Source organism: Panthera onca, chromosome C1, assembly GCF_046562875.1.
Source record: "Panthera onca isolate mPanOnc1 chromosome C1, mPanOnc1 haplotype 2, whole genome shotgun sequence".
Classification (NCBI taxonomy): Eukaryota; Metazoa; Chordata; class Mammalia; order Carnivora; family Felidae; genus Panthera; species Panthera onca.
In genome coordinates this window covers 98,325,583-98,350,186 of record NC_138346.1, presented here as the reverse complement: position 1 = coordinate 98,350,186, position 24,604 = coordinate 98,325,583, and the positions used below count along the sequence as shown (strand labels likewise).

The following is a 24,604-nucleotide window of genomic DNA, read 5'->3' as shown; positions in this document are numbered from 1 at the left end:
TGAAAAGTGTCAGTCACAAAAAGTCAAATATTACATGATTACATTTACATGAAATGTCCAGAAGAGGCCAATATGGACACAGAAAGTAGATGAGTGATCACCATGGTCTGTGGGGTAGGAAAGAATAAAAGTGACTGCTAACAGGCATCGATGGGATGATGGAAATGTTCTGGAATCAGACACTGGCAGTGGTAGCACAACTCCGTGAATTTACTAAACCACTGAAATGTATATTTTAAATTTTTTAAATGTTTATTTATCTTTGAGAGAGAGAGACAGAGAGAGACAGAGTGCAAGCAGGGAAGGGGCAGAGAGAGAGGAAGACACAGAATCTGAAGCAGGCTCCAGGCTCTGAGCTGTCAGCACAGAGCCCAATGCAGGGCTCGAACTCGCGAAATGTGAGATCATGCCTGAAGCCAACACCAAGAGTCGGACGCTTAACCAGTTGAAGCCACCCAGGCGCCCCTGAAATGTATACTTTAAAAGAATGAATTTTATGATTTGTGCATTTTATCTCAACTTTTTTTTAAAAAGGAAAGAAATATGAATAATATCAGTATCTCTCTCGAAAGGTTGCTGTGAAAAGTAAAAATTTTTTTAAAAAAGACATCTACGGCAGTTAGCACAGTGCCAGAATGGATGATACTAATGATGGTGGTGGTGGTGGTGGGGTCATCATCTCAGGAAGTATCTTGTGCTACTGGCTTAAGGCCCAAATTTAAAACCCAAGAGTGATCCATCCGCATTTCGCTTTATTTTGTTCCCCTTTTATTTCTCCTCACACTCCTGTCCCACTGTTTCCAGCCTTTCTGGATCTGGTCCTAGTTCTCAACTCTTCTTTCCAATTCACTCTCATCCCACTCTCAATAATCTCTGACAGTCTTCTCCCCTGCTTTACTAGCAAAATTAGGATATGTCAAAATTGTCCCAAGTAGCTTCATCTTCTGACATACAGCACTAGCACAGAGACTTCTTCAACACCCACCCACACGACAAGACAGAAACCTCAGTTTGGGCGTGTGAAGAGAGGAGATAATTTTGGAAACTAGGAGCCTGTGTCATCATTTTAATGAAATAATAAAAGATTTTTTGATTTGCACCCATTTGCAATGTTACTGTGCACAGACAAGCTTCTCGGAGAAGGTGATCCATCAGTCAGCCATCCCATTGAGAGCAGGGGAGAAACAAATCTCCACCCAGTACACATCATAAAAATGGAAATCAAGGAGACTGTTCATTAATGCAGATTAGTTTTAAGCTTGGCATGGCTTTGCTCTGCCGAGATGAATACATACAGGAGAAATTCTCAGTGGGCCTTGAGTTCTTGGTAATATATAGTCCTTATTACCTCACTGACTAATGAACCTTCAAGCTCAAGAGAAGCAACTTGTGATCACCATGTTTCCTGCAGACGGACCAGTGATCAGAGCTGCCTGGAACAGGCCTCTCCATCAGACTCTGTGCCCCGAGCCACGGCACCTCTGATCTATCTCTGCCATTCTGAGCTGGTTTGTTCTCACCAAAACCAAAGAAGGAGTTTGTATTCAGGGTCTTTCAGCTACTTTTCAACCAAGCAAATGAGCACCAAGTAATCCAATTAGCTAATTAACAAAAGGAGTTAACAGCTGCAGATGCCCTAATATGATTCCCCAGTATCCAGAATGTATTTTCAATAGAGCCTTAAGTCCCATACATAATCTGAGGGGCAGACTAACTAGGAAAATTTCAGGTTTTGAGAAAAAGCAATTAAAGATAGTGTTTTCTTTCTTCGAGGATGGGAGGAGCTTTTCAAATACTTGAAATCGCACCATGCAGGCAGCACATACTGCAATCAGATTAGAGGTGCTTTTGACTCTGAACCTAACACAAGTGTATTCGACAAGACACTGCTGGTGGCAGGTAGCCTGCCTCTTTTTTTTCTCTTTCCCTTCCTTTTTCCTTTTTCTCTCCCCACTCTGTCCCTCTCCCTCTCTCCCATTTTGTATTAGGTACCCTTAATGTGCCACTGTACTTCTTTCTCCCATAGAATTTGATTAATAAAAATACAAACATTGCACAAAACAAGATGTGTGCCTTTCATGACATCAACCACCACAACAAAGGCAATCATCAGTGAGCATTCCTTAAATAGTAAGCCTAAAACCTGTGGTGTCCAAAAGTTCTTAAATGTGCCCACGTATGAGTAAATAATTTTTTTATTATTTATTTTGAGAGAGACACAAAGAGAGTATGAGCAGGGAAGGGGCAGAGAGAGAGAGAGAGAGGAAATCTCAAGTAGGCTCCATGCAGAGCCTGATGCAAAGTTCAAGCCCGTGAACTGTGAGTTCATGACCTGAGTTGAAATCAAGAGCCAGTCACTCAACCAACTGGGCCACCCAAGCGCCCCTGTGTAAATGATTTTTAAGTGTACCTCCAATATGTGTCTATATTTATTTATAAATTATATACATGTACTACTACTATGTGTTATATAAAGTACACTATAAAATATTCAAAACATTTAAAGGAAAATATTAAAACAAGGGTCAGCAAACTTTTTCTTAGAACACCAGATAGTAAATATTTTAGACTTTGCAGGCCATATGATCTTTGTTACAACCACTGAACTCTGCCATTGTAGCATGAATGCATCCATTGACAATATGTAAACAAATAGGTATGGCTATATTCTAATAAAGCTTTATTTACAAAGACAAGTGGTAGGTTGGATTCAGCCCATTGGGCCATATTTTACCAACTCTTAAATTAAAACATAAATAATAGTAAAAGTCCTAGCTACTTTTTCTATACCCATGCTGAACAATATGAAAAGAAATGGGATTAGATTTAATTCACCAATTCTCAATTGCTATCCAGAAAATAATTTCCTTTTTTATTTCTATATACTGAGGCACATGGTAAAAAACACAGCCAAGTTGAGACGCAAATGCTAAGCTTCAGGCTGACCTCACTTCTAGGTGTATAATTTATTCTACAAATTATATTTCTCATCAACTCTGTGGTTCAGATTTATGCTTCAATGAAATGTCAAATTACTATGTGTCTTGGACCTTTGGGGTTTCAAGCAAGTGATCAAAGACACAGACATCAAATTAGAAAATCCCAATGGACTACTGAAAAATGAAAAATAAATTCCAGATAAAGTCCTAACACCCATGCATGTATATATGTGTATATGTTAAATTGAGTAAACAAATCTTGTCACCTTGATCTTTAAAAATGTTATTGCTGATGCTGTTGTGCTGAATCCAGTATTGTTCCTTGTTAATCTATACCTAGGAATCTTGGAAATTTTTGACAAATTATTAAAGTCATCTATATTGAATCCAGTTGAAATGGGAAAAAGAAGACAAACGAATGTAACAGTGTTGGAGTATCAGGTACCAGTATCATCAGCACTGAAGATTTTTTTTTTTTCTTGCTTCCCTGGCATAGAAAATCCTAACACCTCACTGGCATAGTTAGACGTCAGCTCTTCAACCATCTCAGTAGAGCCATCTCTATGATGATTTAGTAATAATTTCACCAAACAAAATGGAAGCTATTTTAATCATTTTAGTCAAATTGAATGTGTCAAGCAGAAATACTATGAATAGAGGCAACACTAATTCAAGATTAAATCTTCAGTCCCAACAAACCCACATGAAGCAAAGAAAAGAGATCACATGGCCCAAGAAGATGCTAGCAATTAGGAAACTTGGTTCTCATGCAGTCTGAATACAACTAATTTCTTTTTCTTAAGTTTATTTATTAATTTTTAAGAAAGAAAAAGAGCATGAGCGAGGGAGGGGCACAGATAGAATCCAAAGCAGGTTCTGTACTATCACCACAGAGCCCAACGTGGGACTCAAACTCACAAAACTGTGAGATCATGACCTGAGCTGAAATCACAAGTTGGACACTTAACCAACGGCTACCCAGGCATCCCCAAATGCAACCAGTTTCAATGTTCTAAGCATCAGTTTTCTTATTAATATTATAATAAATACATGACTTACAGAGCTATTGGGAGATTAAAATCAAATAAAATATATGAAAGTGTCTCAGAGTGCCTGACACACGACAGGTACTCAGTAAATATTTTAAAGTTTTTTTTTTCCTTCTTCCTTTATGTACTTCAATATTATCATCCCTAAAACAAACAAAAAAAAATCTCTATCAAATTCATAACTATGAAATTCAAGAGATAATTGATGAAAAGAAGTATCTTGTAAAATGGAAAAATCTAAGCTCACAGAGGATATGGGTAAGATTAAAATTTACCCAAATTGTCTTGGTATAATGCTACCTCCTAATACTCCACACAAGATATATTTTGGTCACCTGAAGAAAAAGAAATCCTCTACATCTCCCCTTCAAAAGAGTTTGCCCCAGGTTGATGCTTTCCATGCCTCCCCCTTTCCATGTCTATCAGCAAAGGCTCTTCCTTATGCCATTTCAAACACCATACACAGAGAATACTATGCCCCAAAGACCACTTTTGCCTAAGCCCATCAACACCAGCCCTGACACACCCAACCCAAATTGAAGGTGATTAAGAAAAACAAAGGAGAAAAACAATTCCTTCTTCTTCTTCTCCAGCATCTCAGGATATCACCACAAGTCTCCAAAGCATTTACATTTTCTACATGGAAGTTGTGCTAGCTGGTTATTCATGTAGCGTGACTTGAGGGAGAACAAATGGCCTGAATATTCAAAACTGATTACCATACATGACTTAAAATCTCATCATTACCAATTTTTTTAGTCATGGATAAATTCATGAGATATTTCTGGTTTTCCAGCCTTTAAGAAACAGAGTAGGATTGTATTTCTTACTCCCGCCTTGTGGTTCGGTGTGGCCAAGTGACTGGTTCTGGCAAATGAGTGGCAATCAAAAGTCTCATGTGTAGCAGCAGGCTGGGAGGATGTAAATGCCAGTGGGAATGCTTCCAGAGTGCTTTCTCTCCAACAATACAGTGACTTGCACCATTCAAGATGGTGGCTGCTCTACAAACCAAGGTGAGGATACATAACCAGGGCCCACAAGCACTTCATGAGAGACATGTGGCATGAGCATAAAACAAACCTCTCTTGTATCAAGTCACTAAGATTTTTTTTAATTTTTTTTAATGTTTATTTATTTTTGAGAGAGACAGAAACAGAACACAAGTGGGGGAGGGGCAGAGAGGGAAGAAGACACAGAATCAGAAGCAAGCTCCAGGCTCCACAATGTCAGCACAGAGCCCAACGCAGGGCTCAAACTCAAGAACCATAAGATCATGACCTGGCTGAAGCTGTATGTTTAACCAACTGAGCCACCCAGGCACCCCTCAAGTCACTAAGATTTTGAAGTCATCTGTTAATGAAGCATAACCCAGCCCAACCTGAGAGTTACTCCAACGAAACTAGCCAACAAGTTTCCCTGAAAGGCAGATTTTAACTCAATGTTATCAGTAATTAATATAAAAACAATCAATTAACAAATTAACCCTAGGAAAGAGCACATTTTTAAAGAAATGAAATATAGATAAAGACCAAAATCATTAACACTTAATATTCCAACATATGGCATAGTGCCAAGGAAGACAGGGCAGAGATAGACAGTATAGGAACTTCCTCTGAGCATATAATGGCCTAAGAGCTATAATATATCTAGATTTAGCAATAAGTATGATTATAATTGCAAATATTTAATGAGAACTTACTATATATTAAGCATTATGCTAAGCACTTTACATCAAATGATACCTCATTTAATCCTTACAATAACCTTAGGAGGTAAAAGGCTATCCAAGCTTTATGTAGGCAATGAAGAAAGTAATAAGAAGATAAATTACTTACAGGTCTGTCTAAAGTAAAACCAGTCTCTCAACAGATAATAGATATAAAGAGATAGATGATAGATAAATAGAAGGAAAGAAGGAAGGAAGGAAGGAAGGAAGGAAGGAAGGAAGGAAGGAAGACATAATTATAGATTAAAAAAACACATGAATCTTCCCTTATTTGGCAATATTGAATATCTGCATTGCAGATTCTTGCCAGAGAACATAACCAGGTTCTCTGTTCTCTGGTCCTTATCTAAGGCTCAATGATAAAAATAATCATTTTTCCCAGGAGACTGTCTGCAGAATATGCACTCTGCCCCTTCTCTGAAATGAATAGTTCTTAATAATTGGGAGCAGGGCACAGACTCCCCTATAAATCTTATTTTCCTAGAAAAATATATGTACAAAGAATTTTAGAAGATCCACAGAGAGCCCATTGAGCCTCATTATAGATTCCTCAGGGGAAACTGGTCACTAAATAGCTTTTTCTAGTAACTGTCTTGGGGCCCCTGGACTTTGTCTCTATAAGCATACATTCCCAGTCACATGCTGGGTCCTTGTCCTGTTCCTGCAGAGGCCTGGGTTGAGGCTTGATGCAAAGGAATGCTCTGGTATGTGCATGTTATAGCAGTGCAGTTACTCAAATGATACGTCCTCTCCAAAGTATCGGAGGAGATACAGACAGGAGGCATTTTGATGAAGCTGATTTCTCAGCTCCAACAGAGGGTGTTGTCTTTGGCCTCCTCAACATGAGGTCCAGCCAGGTCCAAGCAAACTGTATTCTAAACCTCTCATACCCCAAACATGCCATCTTGAAACACAAGCATAATTACATTATAGGATTGCTAAACCAAAGCACTACACTTCACTCCCTTAAAATGTTTCCTTTTAAAGGGCCAACATGCCTCCTGTCTAATCTTCCTCATACCAAATCCCACCAAGACTAGACACCCATAGCTGCTGATAGAGGAAATCCCTTTGTCGAGAAGATAAGTATCCGTGTAATGTTAAGTGACAAAAGCAGGTTACAGCTTTCCATGCAAAATGAACATCCACACCATCATTGTTTGTAAAAACAATGGGAAAAATACCAAAATGCTAAATAGCAATTATCTCTAGAGGGTGAGATTGATAGTAAGAGTTCTGTTTATAATATTTTCTGGGTTTTTTTTTTTTCAAAGTCTCTGCATAAGCTTATGTTTATAATGTTCATAATCAGAAAAAAAATGCCATAAAAAGTATGTGAGAATCATTAGCTCTTGCTAACATCTTCAAAGACATTGTGAGCCCTTACAGTAGAGGCAGACAAGGGCTGAATATTTATGTGCTAACAGCTTTATGTTCATTATTTCATTTAATCTTCACAAAAGGACTATGTTATAAACATTATCCACCTTTTCAGCTGAAAGGGGAAAATCTGACATTTATGGAGGCTTAAGAAATGTACCCACAATCACATGGTTAGGAGATAGCAGAGCTGAATATTAAACTCAGGCCTGTCTGTCTTCTACAACCTCGACACTTTCTACTATTCCTCAAATGATAGAAATAGTCAAACAATAAAAGTGACATTTTACCTTCCAAGTCTCAGCCATAACTGGTGAAGAAACGGCTGTGTTTTGTGGACTGTGCCCATGCTGGAGGGAACATCGAAGCTTCTCCCCTTTGAATGCCAAGGCTGCCAACCCACTAGATACATGACTTCTCTCCATGAAGCGCAAGGAAGTTGCAGAACTTGAAGAAATGTGAGAACCGAACTCGGTAGTCAAGTAATGAGCCTTAACAAGGCAATAAGGTCACTGCCTGCAGGAGGAGACCAAGAGACAGCAGTCACCACTCCAGAATACAGGCTTCCACACAGGCCTGCCCAGCTTTCTGGTACTTTCCCAAAGTTTCCTGGAGGAAAGCAGTGTTTCTCCTCATTGCAGGGCCGGCCTGGGGCCCCGAGCAAAGCGGTAGGTACCTGGCTGGAATTTGCATCAGATGGCTGAGAGGCTGGCTCTGTGGCTTGGAGCCTGGGGCTTAGTGGCCCGGTTCGTGCTTCACTCCAGTTATCTTTCTGTGAAGAAACACTCTGCATAATTTACAGAGCTTGCACTGCTAATCTCTACCAGCTGTCTCACAAATGCCTGTATTGAACTAAAGTGAGGTTTCAGGGAGCTGGAGGAAGAGCCAGAAGAATTCCTTCTGATGGGTCATCTTTGACAGCTGTGACTTTAAAATAATGAGGTTTTGGAAGCATTCTGTAAACCCATATGTTCATCAGGGTGTCACTGACTCCAAGAGCACTCTGATGCTTTCTCTCCCTTCTCAAACCCACTCTATGACCAGAAAGAAACAGAAAAGAAAACCATCTCCTGACAGCACTAGGAATAGGGAGGGGTGGACCACTGCCCGATCAGAAATGCTTTACAGCCTTCCAGAAATTAAAAAGGGGATGGGATAGTTCTGGTCTGTAAATAGATGGATGAGGCCACAGCCCAGAATATGCTGAGAAAAGTCCGTGGAATGGGAGGTGAGCTTCCCCTCAGATGTGCACTTCTTCCATGACTTGGAGTATACAAATTTACCACAAACTAAGTGGTTTAAAACAACACCAATTATCTTGGTTCTTTGGCAGTTCAGGAGTCTGAAATGGGTCTTACAGACCAACCAAAGGCTGTGTTCTTTCTGGAGGTTCTAGGGGAAATGTGTTTCCATGTCTTCACTACTTTCTAGGGGCTGCCCACGCTCCCTGGTCCAGGGCCAAGCACCCTGCCAATGCTCCCGCTGTCATGTCTCCATCTCTGGCTCTGTCCTTACAGCCTACCTCTCACAATAACCTTTGTGATTATTTGGGCCACCTGGATAATCTAGGATACTCTCCCCATCTCAAGATCCCTAACTTAATCATATTGCAAAGTCCCTATTGCTAGGTAAGGCAATGTATTCAGAAGTTCCAGGGATTAGAATGTGGACGTCTTTGAGGGCCATTATTCTGACTAGCACATATGGTAAGGTGATACAGAGTGGAGTAAGAAGCAGGACAAAAAATAAGGCTTTAGATACAAGATAGTTCCAAGCAGCTATACAAGTTGGTGCCACATACGGTGGTCAGAACAATTGGTAACACTTAAATGCTTGCCCTTGGAATAAAGCTGGATAAACACTCTCCAAAAAAATTTGAACAGTCTGCCAGGGAAGGTCTAATTCCCACACAAAAGAGAAAGATCAAGAAGAACACACAAAACAACTAATCCCAGAGGAAAGAGAGATGGGGGCGGGGGGCAGAGATTTAAAGTTTTTAGTTAGTATCCTCACAAAGACGTTAAAAGTTTTACATTCATTAAACAAGAATAGTCTGCCGTGAAAAGGGAGCAATTCTATAAATATTCTTAGAAAAGAAGATCGTGATTTTTAGAACAAAAATACAACAGGTAGCCTAGATAAAGCTGAAAACAACTTCAGATCCTAAGGCAGAGACAAGGGTAGAAAATACAAATGAAATGGAAGATAAACACAGAAGGCCCAACCAACATCCATCTAACAACAGTTTCTGAAGGAGAAGAAAAAACAAATAACAACAATAACAACAACCAAAAACAAAAACAGAAACAAAAAAAACACCACAGGAAAAATATTAAGGAGCATAAATAACCAACAAAATAAGATAAAAAAATTTTCCTGAACTGAAGAGACAGATGATTCTTCTTTTGAGAGAGGCAGATGAGTGCTGACCACACATCCTCACAAAACTATAGATGGCCTCAATGAGTGAAAAGACTCAGAAGTCTCCACAGACATAAATTTTTTTTTGTTTGTTTAACCAACCAACCAAACAAACAAAATGCCTCACCTACCAGGGAACGCAAATCAGTTTTCAATAGTAACATTATTTAGAAGACAATGAGTCATGATTTCAAAGCTCTGTAGAAAATTATAATATTGAATCTAAAATTCAGATCTTCAGACAAACTATCTAAGGTGACGAGGGGAAAAAAATCAATACATTTTCTGACAGGTTTCAGGAAGTTTGCTCAGGAAAGGCATCTGGCAAGTTGCATTTTTATTTTAATGTACCTGGGAGTTACTGTCACAGAATAAAGAGACGAGGAAGGGGTAGACTAGAATATAGCTGCAGCAGACACCACAGCTAGCTCACCCAACACCCATGCCAACCCCCTTTCTGTGAGTCTGTATGCTACAGAGACAAAGGTCAGAAACTCTTCCCCCGTTGTCAGTAGCCAGCTGCCTTAGGAGGTAACATGGTATTTTCTGAGGCAGCTGGCTATAAACTCTCTTCTCTCTTTCATAACATCCCAGGTGCTGAGTAGCAGGCTACCAAGCAGAGGCATTTTTTCCCAAAATTCTCATTTTGGGCTAGGGGGTTTCTCCTGGATAAAACATTCACTCCTGGCCCTGTCACATCTTCTCTGAAGAACGCAGAAGTTCTGTAAACCACATATTACCCTGACATATATCACTTTCTGCTTAAATAAACTAATGTGGATTCTGTGGCCTGACTTTGGGGATTTGGAATAAGAGTAAGGAAGGTTAGGACAAGTGGCTGTTGCCTTCATTCTAAATGCTTCTGTCTTACTTTATTTTTTGCGATGTGCATGCATTATTTTCAATAGACATTTTTTTTAATTTTAATGTAGTAGTGGGCAAAAGAAATGAAGTCTTTTGTCTAGTTCACAGATTAGCAAGCCCAAATGAGCTGAAAACATGTGCACGGTTCTTCAATTCACCAGTAACCAAAGAAATGTAAGTCAAATTTATGCTATGCCTGTTAAACTGGCATAAATTTGGACGGAACATACCTATTACAGGTTGAGATGTGGAAAAATTCTACTTTCAGGTGGAAGTGTGAAATGTTACAGCCCCTTGAGAAACCAATCTGGAAACGCTGATTAAAATATAGATTAAAAATTTAAATATATGTACTCTTCAATTCAGCCAACTCAATCCTAGAAATCTATCCCACAGAAATAAATAAAACCGCCAGAACTTAAAAACTTTTTGTTATAATTGTTCCTCGTAGTAAACCCTAGTGTTAAAAAAGTAACCAATAGTGATTAAAAAATTGAAGAGATCAGGGTTCACCCACACTATACCTTTTAGAAAAATGGATCACCTATAACAGTTAATATAAGATATGGAGTTCCACAAAATGTGAAGTGAAAAATAACAAGCTCAAGAAAAGTGGGAAGTCACCCCAAATACAGCATATATTTTCCAATCTCTCTGCTTTTGCTCACACTGTCACACTTCTATTTAAAACACCCTTCTTCCCTGACATCAACCTCTTACCTCTGCCTAAAAAGGCTTACCCATGTTGAATATAAATTAGCCTTACCATTTTAGAAGAGCAGTACAAAAATATTCAAAATATTCACCCAACAATCTTAAACCTCTGAATTTACAATAAAGAAGTAAATGTAAATGAGGCATATACAAGAAATTATATAATTAAAAAAAAAAAAAGAAAGAAAACAATCCAAATGTTCATCACTGGGGAGAACAGGGCTAGTCAAATGATTTATGATTTGTATGCTCCATAATATATTACACAGCCATTAAAAAGGATGATGGAAGTCATATCGATTTGTTAAAAACATGTGGGACTTACTGTGTAAGTGATAGAGGTCACTCACAGACAAACATGTTATGATTCAATAGCATAAAGTTAGGTGTATTTACCTGGACATATATTCATATTTATTTATAGAGAGATTAAGGATTTCCCAAAATATTTTAACAGTGGTTAAATATGAATCTTTGAACTTGTGAGATTTGAGCTCATTGTAGTTTCTTGTGCTTTTTCATTTTTACATACTATTTTAATTTTTACCCAATTATATGTTATATTTTAGAAACACAATAGTGCTATTTTCTAAAAGTTCCAAGTTTTAGACTGTCAAATTATATTTAATAGACTTAATAAAATAATAACTGGCATTTATTGAGCATTTACAATACACTCAGTACATGCTAAGTACTTGTACCTATGTTAACTTACTTGTCTTCACAACAAACTTATTAGTCAAGTACACTTATTATCCAAATTTTATAGTGAGGGAAGTGAAGTATAGAAACGTTATTTACTTTAGAAATTCAAACTGCGATATTTTTGAATTTTTCTAAACAGTTTTGAAATGACAATGAAAAAAGTTTTCCATTTATCAGCACTCACCCCATTATCTAGAAGAGTCAACTAATCAGGACCCCTTATTCAATCTCTCATTCCCTAAGCCATCTGTTTTTAGCATGAAGGTTTAACTCTTTCTGTTCTTATCAATGTGCCCTCTCCCCACCGTATTTTCTGCCACCCTTTGAAGCACAGCTATGGTGAGGCTTTCTAGCATTGGCTATACTCATTTACACGCACCAGTATCTGTGTGGTTATAAAACTATCCTTTACAAGATTTTCCTTCATGCTGTGACACCCAGAAGGCAAAAGAAACATAATAAATGACTCAAAGTTTTAATGTTTAAAGGTTTGTCACATGGGAAAAAAATGCTCAACAAACACAGCAACCCAATACCCATGCACTTCACATTTCAGAGCACGCAATGGATGAGATGTAATTACTGTGGTTAATTGGTTCCTGGTAAAATGTCACTGAGAATAAGAACTCATTAATATATCATTTCAATCACTGGAGACACCAGGTGCTCTTACTCAGGGTCTGCTCCGTGGTATCAGTACTGACATCTTTCTCAGGGTTATTGCCCTCTTCAAAGGAGAAAATATAAACACCAATGTGTATATTATGATTTGGAACGTGTTCTCTACAGTTTCTGTAAAAAGTCATGCAAATTATCCAGCCAGGTAAACTTCTACATAATTCAGGGAGATCCATGTGAGATTTCTGTCTAAAAGCCTGACCTTTACACATTAAGCAGGTGTGTGAGTTTGACAAATATAAATGCAGATGAGTAAAAAATACTATCTCTGGCTTGTCTTTATTAATGCTATTTTTGAAAAAAATGTAATTTATCAGACTGAAAGAAAAGCTGTTACATCAAGATTGTCTCACAGGTCATGTTTCCACATCAGGGAGTTAAATAAGCACTAGAGATTAAAATAATTCAGGAAAAAGCCCTAAATGTATTCCACCAATTTTTAACATCATCTCTTCTGCTCTCATGTACCTCAGTATCCATATAGCTCCCATATCTCTAAACACTGCATGTTGAAATGAGAATGAGAATGATGATGAAAATAATGAAGGAGAAGAAGGAAGGGGAGGAGGGTAGAAAAAGGGGAGGAGGAGCAGTGGGAAGAGGAGGAGAGGAAGAGAAAGATGATAGTGGTGCTGATGGTAATGATGATAATGGTGGTGGTAGTGATCAAGATGATAGTGATAATGGTGAAGATAATGCTGGTGATGTTGATGATGAAGTGGTGGAGATGATGCTGGTAGTGATGCTGCTGCTGCTGCTGCTGCTGCTGGTGATAAAGATGATGGTGATAATGGTGATGATGCTGTGATGATGATGATGATGATGGTGATGGTGAAGGTGATGCTGGTGGTGGTGATAGCAATGATGATGATAGTGATAATGGTAAAGATAATGCTGATGCTGGTGATTGTGGTGGTGATGTCAATGATGATGATGATGGTGGTAGTGGTGGTGGTGATGATGATGAGATAAAGATGATGGTGATAATGGTAATGATCATGGTGATTTCGGTGATGATGACGATGGTGACAGTGGTGGAGATGCTGGTGGTGGTGGTGGTAGTGATGATGATGCTTATGCTTATGATGGTGATGGTGGTGAAGGTGATGCTGATGGTGGTGATGTTGGCGATGCTGGTAGGGAGATGATGGGTGCCTTCTTGCATTAGCCACAAGTACGCACTTCTAGGTTCCTAACATGCATAAGGACATTAAAAAGACAGTCATTGGAACTGAAAGAGAAACTACATTTCCACATTAGACATTTCTTCATTTTACTTTCTAATTTAGTTATTATTTTTAGCAACCAATCTCCATATCACCTTCCATGAGAAATACTTCTAACATTTCCAAACTTGTGGGGGATTTTTAGCTAAATATATTCATCCTCAAAAAGGTGGGGGGGAAGGATTTTCTCACCAGAAGACTGAACTTGTCTCTATGTGGAAAAGTTCCTTCCTGAAAAGCATTTGTGCTTTTCACAAAAATGAGTATTTATTAACATGGAAAATTGATTTTGAAATGTTGAGTAAAAAAAATCAGCTTACAGAATAGAATGCACAACATGAAAATCACTTTGTTTGGAGATATGACATTAATACATAGTCAACTCTGGGTTGTAGAATGATAGATGATTTTATGTTCTTGCAGTTTTTTGCTTTCCTACATTTTTCCAGACTTTTTTTTTTTTTTTTTTTTGCAATGAGCATGCGATACTTTTGTGATGAGATAAAAATATTCTTTTAAGCCTCTGCAAAGAAAGAGGACATTTTTTCTGGCTGTAGCTGGAATACTAAAACTGTAAATGGAATGCTTATATGGAGGAAGCAATGAAACCTGAAAATACAGACCTCACTTCTCTGCTAGAGCTGAACTTACAGCAGTAAAAGGGCTCTCAGGGAGAAAAAAAGAAATAACATGAAGTGTTGAAGAGGAAACACTTGCAAGGGTCAGGGAGAGGTGTCTGAAAGAGGCAGAGTTCATTTCAGCTCAGCAAATACTTATTTATCATCTTCTCCATACCAAGCAGTGAGCTCCACAGCAAGATAGAGAATCCGAGTGTTTAGAGAACCTACAGCCCAGCAGGAGAGAGAGCAGTGGGAGCACCTGACTTCAATGCAGTGGCAAGAGTGTTCTGCATAGGTGGGCACTGGCTCCCATGAAATCCCAGAGAGACCCTAAAAACTAGCACGAGGGTAGATTTCTCAGAGATATACATATAGAAGGTGAGCAAAACTAAAAAAGAGAAAGAAGTGAGGGTGTGTTCCAGGCAAAAGTAATGCCACTAACAAAGACGCATCAGTGAACTGCAAGGTGCATTTGTGGAGCAACATACAGAGGCAGGTTGGTAGTGCTAGAGTACCAAGCAAGGCAGACAAGCTTATGGTGTTGGGAACCTCCACCCTTCTATATGAGACTAGGAAGGTTAGAATTTAACTGGTAAGAATGGAAATCCATTCATGGGTTTTAAGAGGGTTCACGATGCTAAGCCTTATATTCCAAATGATGTTAAGAACCCCCTCACCCTTTTGTGTTCCTGAAATGGCTTCACAAAAATACCCATCCTCCCCATGTGACCTATGCGAAACATGCCATCCACACTTTGTCATGACTCCAATAACACCATGGGTGCCTCCCTTGTTTGCCTTTGACAAGACTGAACACAGACCTTTCCCCTTTTGCCAGGCACAGACTATATTAGTTTCCGAGGGTGGCCATAACAAAGTGCCTCAAACTAGGTGGCTTAAAACAACAGAAAATTTTTTGTTTCACAGTTCTGAAGCCTAGAAGCTTGAAATCAAGGTGTTGGTAGGGCCATGCTCTCTCAAGACTGTATGGAACCATCCGTTCCATGCCTTTCTCTTAGCTTCTGGTGTTGCCATCAATTTTGTAATTACTGGCTCAAAGATGCATCACTCCAATCTCTGCCTCTGCATCATGTGGCCTTCTCCCCTATGGGTCACTATCTTCACCTCTTCTTGTAAGGACAGCAGCCATGTTGGATTAAGGCTCACCCTAATGACCTCATCTTAACACAATTACATTCAGCAAAGACCCCATTTCCAAATAATATCACATTCATAAATACTGGTTTGGACCTCAACCTATCTTTTAGGGGGACACCATTTAACCTAGACCCTCCAGCTTCCCATTCTTTATCTCATAAATGATTCAAGCTCTTTGTTTCCCTGAAACTAGCTAGCCACAGGGGAAAACAAAAACAAAAACAAAACACACACTACTTAAGCAGATTACTGACTGAAGCTTTCCCCATTTAAAATACAAACCCAACTATAAATCACTCCATCTGTAATGTCCTTACCCCTCCCTATAAAACTCTAAGGCAAATCCACATTCCAAGATACCCTGAGCTTCAGATCTGGGGTGCTTTCCTATTGCAACAGGCTGAATAAAATCAATCCGCTTACTTGTTCAGTTTTTGTCTTTGACAGTGAGTAAAAGGTCATAGTCAAATCCTCTCATGTATTTTGAGCAGCAACCCGCAGGTAGGCCATGGCAGCAAGGGCTGATAGTCGATGCTTGAACTCTGCTCAGCCCCGACCCTGCCACAGGACCACACCTGTGCTCACACCTTCTTTGCTAAGAACATCAGCTGCTGACAGCTCTCAGGGACAGCTGAGGGAATTGCCTTAGCTTATTCACTGTGTACTCTAAAGACTAGACAGATGTGACAAGATAATGTATTCATGGTTTGTTTCTTCTAACTATAGGTATTTTCCTTCTCTACCCTCTAGCAAATATAAAAAGGGAGCCAGGCCCAGTGTTGCCTTCTCTCATGCGTTTTTGTGTTGCAGAGGACAGAGGCACCCAAGAGATAGCACTCCCTTCCCCTATCCCCTTTTGTGTCCAAGACCCATTGCTCGGTGAAGCGGTTAGGCTGAATGGTCCCAGAGCAATGGATGGGGCAGGGCATGTGGCAGCAGCCATATCAAAAGCACCTGGGGGGTGTTTGGGTAGCTCAGTCAGTTAGGCATCCGACTCTCGATTTTGGCTCAGGTCTTGATCTCATGGCTCATGAGTTCGAGCCCTGCATCGGGCTCTGTGTTGAAGTGCTGAGCCTGCTTGGGATTCTCTCTCTCCCTCTTTCTCTGCTCCTCCCCTGCTTGTGCTCTCTCTCTTTCTCTCAAAATAAATTTAAAAAAAAATTTTTTTTAAAAAAGCATCTGGTATTTCTTTCCGAAAGAGCCTGGAAACAAGACAAGTTTTTCAGCCCCTTAAGGAGAGGTAACCAGAGTACCAGAGCTGGCTCAGGGATGCTGGGGAGACAGAATATTAAGAAAGGTGGCCGAGGGGTGCCTGAGTGGCTCAGTTGGTTGAGCGTCTGACTTTGGCTCAGGTCATGATCTCGCAGTCCGTGAGTTCGAGCCCCGCATCGGGCTCTGTGCTGACAGCTCAGAGCCTGGAACCTGTTTCGGATTCTGTGTCTCCCTCTCTCTCTGACCCTCCCCCGTTCATGCTCTGTCTCTCTCTGTCTCAAAAATAAATAAACGTTAAAAAAAAAAAAAAAACTTAAAAAAAAAAAAAAGTGGCCGTGGGAACAGTAGCCAAAGACAGCATGCCACTGCTTGACAGGGAAGTAGTGTAGCCACCCACCTTCCAATAAACCTTGTAAATTTGAGCAGTGAGAACCACAGCCATCACAATGATGGGCTGTAGACCAGAGGGCTTTCTGCCATCCCCACTGCCCTGATCCTTGTTTGCCTGAGTGGAAATGGGGCAAACCTTCCAAACAGGATAGAGATCTAATTTCTCACCCTCTAGAGAGTTAAAGCTCACAGTCAGAATAAATTTGATTTATAAAAACAAGGTATTTCTCACCACCCCCCTCCAAGAGTGTGGACTAAAATTTTCACTGCTGTAGAGGCAATGTAATCCAGCCAGACGGCAGTATAAATAAGACAGCTGCCTTTCAGCAGCTGTGTCTCTCCAAACTGCAGCTCAGCGATCATAATTAAAACCCTCTGGAAATCCACTCTCCAGGGAACTGTGGTGGGTCACCTCTCCCAATGCCCTACCAACAAAAAAACGCTGCCTCTCTCCTCCTTGTTCCTCATTTGTCTTGTAAACAAGAAATTAAACTTCCATCTCTCAACCAAGTTGACTTGGGTAACATAAGTGCAGGTTCAGTGGGTCTTTCCTGCCCCTGTGGGAAGTGGGGGAAAAGACGTGGGGTGTCCCTCCTCCCGGGAATCCCCCTCAGTTTCCAAACAGGTAAATGAGAATATGAGAAGATAGACTCTCTGACCTACGTGGCAACAGGAAACCAACTGCTGGAGACGCTCAGGAAAGAAGAAGAGGTGGTATTGTGGAGAAGGAGCCCTTCCCAGGAAACGTACTTGGGAAATGGGATGGTCCCCTTTTTTATTTGCTTTAACCTCTTCTGCTGTTGATCCTCTCAAAGATGTTGAAGTCCTATCTCAGGCCTTCCACAGTCGGAGTCACCAAGACCCCCAACACTCCACGCCCACCCCACCCATGGCATCCACTTGGCCCCTCTGCCTTCCTGAATTGCCCTTCCTGGTGCTCCCATATTTCTGGAATCAGTTTGCTGGTCCCTGTGGGGGCCCAGGGGCAGATGCCCTTCAATAGAATTGTGTGTTCTCTCCCTTCCTGCCCCCACCCTGGCAGCATCTTAGGACAACAACTCCCAGGGCTACTCAGTACTGTCAGTTACAAGAAGAGCCTCATCTGGACCATTTAGACTTACCTTTAAGGACAGAGGAAGTCCTGCCCATGAAATATAAAGGTTTTCCCCTTCTCCCAGTCAGAACTAACCACAGAGAAACAGCTTCACTCCTCTTCTCCACTGTCCATCTCCCTGTACCTGGTCTCTCTTGCTTCTTAAGAGCTGAGGTCTGGGCAGAGCCATGAGGGAAGGGGGTCCTCTTACAAAACTCATGCTGTCCCCCTTTAACCAGCAACAGCCTTGATGCAACAGCCTTGATGGGACAGGTGTCCCACACTGGGGCTATGTGAGGGCTACGTGAGGGCACCTCCATATGACAACTCTTTGGTGAGCACTTAAGACAATGGGAGTTGTTGGGCTCTGTGCTGACAGCTCAGAGCCTGGAGCCTGCTTCGGATTCTGTGTCTCCCTCTCTCTCTCTCTGTCTCTCTGTCTCTCTGTCTCTCTCTCTCTCTGTCTGTCTCTCTGTGTCTGTCTCCCTCTCTAAAATAAACATTTAAAAAAAGGTGGTGGGAGTAATCAGGTCATGTTGTTTTCAGCTTTGAGTCTTCAGTAGAAAACCTGAAATCACAGGAAAAATTTTGTATGTGATCCGGCTACATATTTGACTCCTCCCAATCCTTCAAAATCCCAAACCAGCTCCTGACCTCTCCAAGACACTTTCTGCCCTGACAACTCTGGCCCTCACTGAGATCTCCTTTTCTGGAATATCCAATGCACTTAATGTCAGAACAACACATTCTGATGAGTAGATATATTCTGTCTCATGTTGGTCTCCTGTTGTTTCTCCATGTTGTTCCCAATAGCACGGCAGACTTTTTGAAGGCAGAAACTGTGCTTTATACTTATTTTGTATCCCCTATGGCTTTTACCTCTTTGCTGCCAACATAAAGGTGCTCGATGCATATTTGAAGTGAGTTGAATTGAATTTTCAATCAGACACACACTGGAGAGAGAGCCTCGATGTGGCTAGGGGTGCAGTGCAGCAGCACAGAAGAGAGGTTGCACACAAAGTTTCTTTCGAAATTTGGGTATTGTAAGATTGAAGAAGGGCTTTTTAAAGGTAACATGTGCTGTCATTGCTGGCAGCTGGGTAATGTTGTTCATACATCTCTGGGAATAACGACATGGGCTTAAGATCCAGTGCAGCAGATCCATTTGCACAGGCAGCCGCTAGCATGAGCACCGTGAGAGGGGATGATGGAGGGAGTGAGGAGATGACTGCCTTTCTCACTTCTGCTCAAACCTTCCCACCCAGGTTTGGTGACTAGACCTGAGTGGCAGACACCCAGATGTGGCAGGAAATCCCAGTGGGACCAGGTGCCATGGGTCAGAGAGGCATGTCCCCTTCCTCTCCTCTCTCATATGCACACACGTGGAGGCATGCACATCCCCACAGAGCATCAGTAGGGACTTACCTGCCAAATGCAAGTAACCAATAGGGGCTGAGCTAGTTCCTCTCTTTCCTTACCTTCACACCCCTTCTCCACTGGAAGGGAGTGTCTTCCGGAAAGACTATAATACTGCTCAATCCCCTCCAAGTGCTCTTTTATCCTTCTAACTTCAACATGTCTACCTTGGATTACTGAAAGAAGACCCCAAGGTCTCAGACCCCACCAGCTAATGAATTCAGAAATACTTTCCAGTTAAGATGACTGGCACGACATCACTGGAGTCTCAGAGACTAGAGCAGGAGATGGAAAGCCACGGCATTCCCTTCCTTTCCTGTAGACCTATGGAAACTTTAAGGAGTGTGCAATCTTTGCTCCCAAAGCTGGTGGACTTAGGGTTCCTCAGCCCTGCGAGCATCTTATCACTTCCCTTGAATCTGGAAGATGGGACCAAGGCTCTTATCTGCATTTCCTCTGCTCATCTGCACTTCCATCCCTGCCAGATGACAACAGCCATGCTTTCCTGGACTTACTGGAGCAGGAGGTCCTCCTACCACAGCCAGCCAGGCTTCTCCCCCTCACCCTGCTCCCAAACTTCTCCAGCTCAAAAATTACCTTGGGGTGATAATAATATAAGACAAAATTGAAATTAATTTACTAGAGGTTGTGGGTCATTTAGATTCAACTAGTCATTTTTAGGTAGTACTCAAAACAGGTAGGGCCAAAAAGAAGGCACTGAGAACTTTCTTTACTACCCTTTGAGTCAGGTTAGCCTGGTCCAGTCCTACAAAGAAGGGCTCGAAAAGCTGGCAGCAGAGATAGTTGGGGCATATGAGTTGTATCTCTGCTTGGTCCTGTGGCTGATGGCAGTGTATTCCCAATGTAATGATTCTTTTTATGTGACAAGGAGCTGGAGAAAAGGATGCTGAGCAAAGGAGTCCATATATTCCCCATAACTCGAATTACTACAATGAATTGCCACATTACTCACCTTTGCACTGGACATTAATCACAAAAACAAAAAACTGCCGAGCCAGGGAGTTACAGAGGATGTGCTATTTCAGCCCTCACCCTGTGCCAAATGCACACAGCAGTGATGAAGTTCGTGGAGCTCCCCCTGCCCATCTGCCACTAAACCATTAGCATCGAGGCTAGAGAGGCAAAGTCTCAGCAGGGACTGAGACAGAGCTGGGCTCCTCCTCACCTGAGAGGCCATCTGCCTGCAGAGGGCAATCCAGATCCTCCTCTGGCCCTTGTGCTTGCCATTCAACATGTCTCTATAGGCTCATGTCTGATTTTGCCAAACTCTGGAGAAGGAGAACCTGAAATATTAAAAACAGCCATACTGTTTAATATTATATATATGTGAGGAAAAAAGAAACAAAAATTATTTATTTTATGCCACAGAAAGAGGTAAATTATTAAGGTGAAAATGGAAATGACCAGGAGATAGATAAATATGATCTCATTTGTCTATGTATATGTTTTAACAAAATACACAATATTTTCCATCAGCTTGTGGAGACAATCTCAAAGGTGACTCTAAGTAGGCTTACAGAAGTAATGTGTCTAGAACAATTGAGTTTGGGGCTAGGATATTCCTTTAACATGACTTCTGGAATTGCTTCCCCTCCCCCAGGTGGGCATCAGGTCCAGGGTCCTGCATAAAGCAGGGAAACAGGGTCGCCTGGGTGGCTCCGTCAGTTAACCATCCATCTGTTGATTTTGGCTCAGGTCATGATCTCATGGTTCATGGGTTCAAGCCCTGCATTGAACTCTGTGCTGGCAGTGCAGAGACTACTTGAGATTCTCTCTCTCTCTCTGCCCCTCCCCCACTCATGCTTGCTTTCTAAGTAAGTATTTAAAAAAAATAATAAAGCAGGGAAACAGGGGTAGGGGGCAAGGTTAGGAAGGTGGTCATCAGTCACCTGTCTACACTGGCTCCACAAGCCACCAGTGCTCTCCCTGTCATGGTCTCTTCAGCTCCAGTGTACTGTTATCTTGTGGGCAAGGGAAGTTTGCCCTGGATCCCTGCCCTGTGCTCCTGACACACCCTGCAGTCATTTTCTCTGGGTCTTTCCAAGCCCCTACTTCTCTGCTAGGGAACAGGGCTTGATTTCACAGTGTTCTGGCACAAATAGTCCTCTGCTCTTCCTCCTTCACATCCTTCTTGATCCTAAAGAAAATCTTTCCCCCAGATAATATAAACTATCATATAAAGAAAGTACAAAGTAAAAAAAAAAAATGTTAAGAATATTCCATTCCTACCCCCAATTAAAGGCAGACAATAGCATTTTGCTTTTCCTGAACCTAGATTGTCTTCAAAAACTAGTAAAATATAATAGACTTATCAAAAAAACTTTGACTTTTAATAGATGTCCAAATAACTTGTTCGTGTTTGAAAATAAATACTTACACAGAGTAAAGTGTATTTTATATCAAACAAGTTTGAAGAGCCATGTACTATAGCATTCTGTAAAATAAGCAAGACAAAAAGCTGGTCTTGTTTTGTTTATTTTTTTAAAAAACAAATACCTTTACATATATTAAGTATAATGAAAAATATGGTGCTATCAAGAAGAGAGCACTGAAACAGGCAGTAAATAATCTGAGTTCTGTTCCAGAATGGTCCACATAGTTACTGTGCGAACTTGAGAAAATCACTTAGGCTCTCCTAGTACCACTTTCTTTATCTTTAAAATGGGTATCATTGGGGGGAGTGCCTCGGTGGCTCAGTTGGTTAGCATCTGACTTCAGCTCAGGTCATGCTCTCCTAGTTCACAAGTTCAAGCCCTGCACCGGGCTCTGTGCTGACAGCTCAGAGCCTGGAGCCTGCTTCAGATTCTCTGTCTCTCTCTGTCTCTCTCTCTCTCTCTCTCTCTCAAAAATTAACATTTTTTTTAAGTGCTTATCATTGTGGGGTGCCTGGGTGGCTCAGTTGGTTAAGCATCTGACTTCCACTCAGGTCATGATCTCATGGTTTGTGAATTCAAGCCCTGTGTTGGGCTCTGTGCTGATAGCTCGGAGCCTGGAGCCTGCTTCGGATTCTGTGTCTCCTTCTCTCTCTGCCCCTTCCCTGTTCATTCTATTTCTCTTTCTCTCTCTCTCTCAAAAATAAATAAACATCAAAAAAAATTTTTTAATGGGTAGCATTGTTGAGAAATACAATTCCTCGGAAATAGATCAAATGAAGCCCCAGCCATCAGAGCATTCTGGGTGTTTCCCCAAAGTCGACACTGGCTCTTGGCAAGTCAGGGAGACTCACCCATGCTGTCTCACTTACTCCTTTTCACAGTCATTTCCACACATCAACTGAAGCTTCCCTCTCAGAATCTTGCACCTTATTGCCTCCACGTCTCCCCTCTAACAGAGGAAAACAATTTGGAAAACCTTCAGAGAAAGACATTCGCGACTTTAATGTGCTAATCCTTGCAGAAAAGTTAAGATTTTTAAAAACAAACATCCTCGAGAGAAGACAATGCTGAACCCAGGGACTGGGATCAAAAACTCCACGGCGCCTGACTATAGGGCTTTAAATTTGAACACAGTGATCTTCCTGGCATGGCTCAAATCATCCAAGTAGGTGGCTTAAATGTGAAATCATATGGAGCCCAGATTTTTTTTTCCTCACCAAAAAATCTCAGCTTCCAATTGAAGAGTAATTGAACAGAGTGACATCAGGCTTTGTCTCCCAACAAATGCAGCTATAGCAGCCAGCCTAACAGATGTGATTTACCAGCCTGTTTGACCAAAGCCATTATCGTGGAAGATATTACTTACACGAAATACATTCTCTCTTAAAACAATAATCAGTATTAGACTCCTGTCACCTTCCCATTCAAACTGTGTAATACGCTGAGATGTGCTGGCTGATGAAATAAACGTAGAGGAGAAAGTCTTTGGAGCTTGTTTTAGTCCTGCCTTGCATGAGTAAGCTACAGAAGCCAGTAAGAGAGAAGGAAGGTATGGTCACTGGGAAGGTCATGAGGCAGGTCAGGGTTCACTTCCCTTTTTTTTCCCTGCCACCTCCACCCCTAGAATGTGTCCGTCTGTGTGGTTACTGGCATAATAACTCACCAGTTATGCCACAAGGGAAGTCTTTGCAGTTGAGAAAGGCTTGCAGTTGAGACGTTCCATCTGAGTCATTTGAAAGACCAACACTAATCACAGAGATGCTGGGTCCCCATCATTGACCTCTGGGGCAGTGGGCAGAGGCTTCCAGTGTTGACCTCTTGGAGCAATTTGGTAGTAGAGCCAGAGAGGATGGAAGGTACAGAGAAAACCTTTTCTCAGAAGGAGAATTGACTTTGGGGAAACACCCAGAATGCTTTGATGGCTGGGACTTCATTTGATCTATTCCCAAGGAATTTTATTTCTCAACAATGATGCCCATTTTAAAGATAAAGAAACTGGTGCTCAGAGAGCCCAGTTCACAAATTCACACAGTTTCATCCTCTCTGGCTCTACTAGGAAGGCAGGAGTCCAAGGGACTCCCAAAAGCCCATCCAAGGCCCTTCCTCTGAGTGTCTGTACCTCTGTACCCCTAGTGAGATAATGCTACCTATTCACTCTGGACACCTGCCCCTGACAGGGAGTGGGACTTAATGCAGGGTCCTACCCACTGTGGAGGAAAAAGGTCCTCGGAGCCGGAAGACTGAGCTGCGTACAAATGTCAAGTACCCTATTTTCTGGCCTGTGACCCTCGACAAGTTCCATAATTTCTTAGACCCTCTTGTGTGACTGTCCCTTGTGAAACGGAAGTAACATTGTATGAGGGTTAAAGTGCCAGACTAATGGTTAAGTGATTACCAAATTCACCCAACAAATATGTATTGACTGATAATTGCAGTTGGCACCTGGCATTCTGCATTTCTATGCTATCTTTATTTGCCAAAATAGTGGTATTTTGTTGGTATAAAACCATAAACTTTAATTTTTTAAGTTAAAAAAAACTTTAACCTGAAATATATCTGAAAAGTGATATAAGGCATTAAAGTCTTAATTTGAATAATCCAGAAAGCATTTTTCTCT

At 41.2% G+C, this 24,604-nt stretch overlaps 1 protein-coding gene across 8 annotated transcripts in view; it reads right to left on the bottom strand.

The window, feature by feature from the left end:
* Window positions 1–1,277: 1,277 nt before the first annotated feature.
* Window positions 1,278–24,604, bottom strand: part of LOC132673338 (uncharacterized) — a 98,841-nt gene continuing 75,514 nt past the window's right edge. For all 8 annotated transcript variants that reach the window (XM_081796379.1, XM_081796380.1, XM_081796377.1 and 5 more), the window contains 2 exons: window positions 20,778–20,895; window positions 1,278–13,668 (listed from right to left, as the gene is read on the bottom strand). In XM_081796379.1, coding sequence (XP_081652505.1) covers window positions 12,946–13,668; window positions 20,778–20,846 — 792 coding nt within the window. In that variant the 5' untranslated portion in view covers window positions 20,847–20,895 and the 3' untranslated portion in view covers window positions 1,278–12,945. The remainder of the gene's footprint in view (window positions 13,669–20,777; window positions 20,896–24,604) is intronic.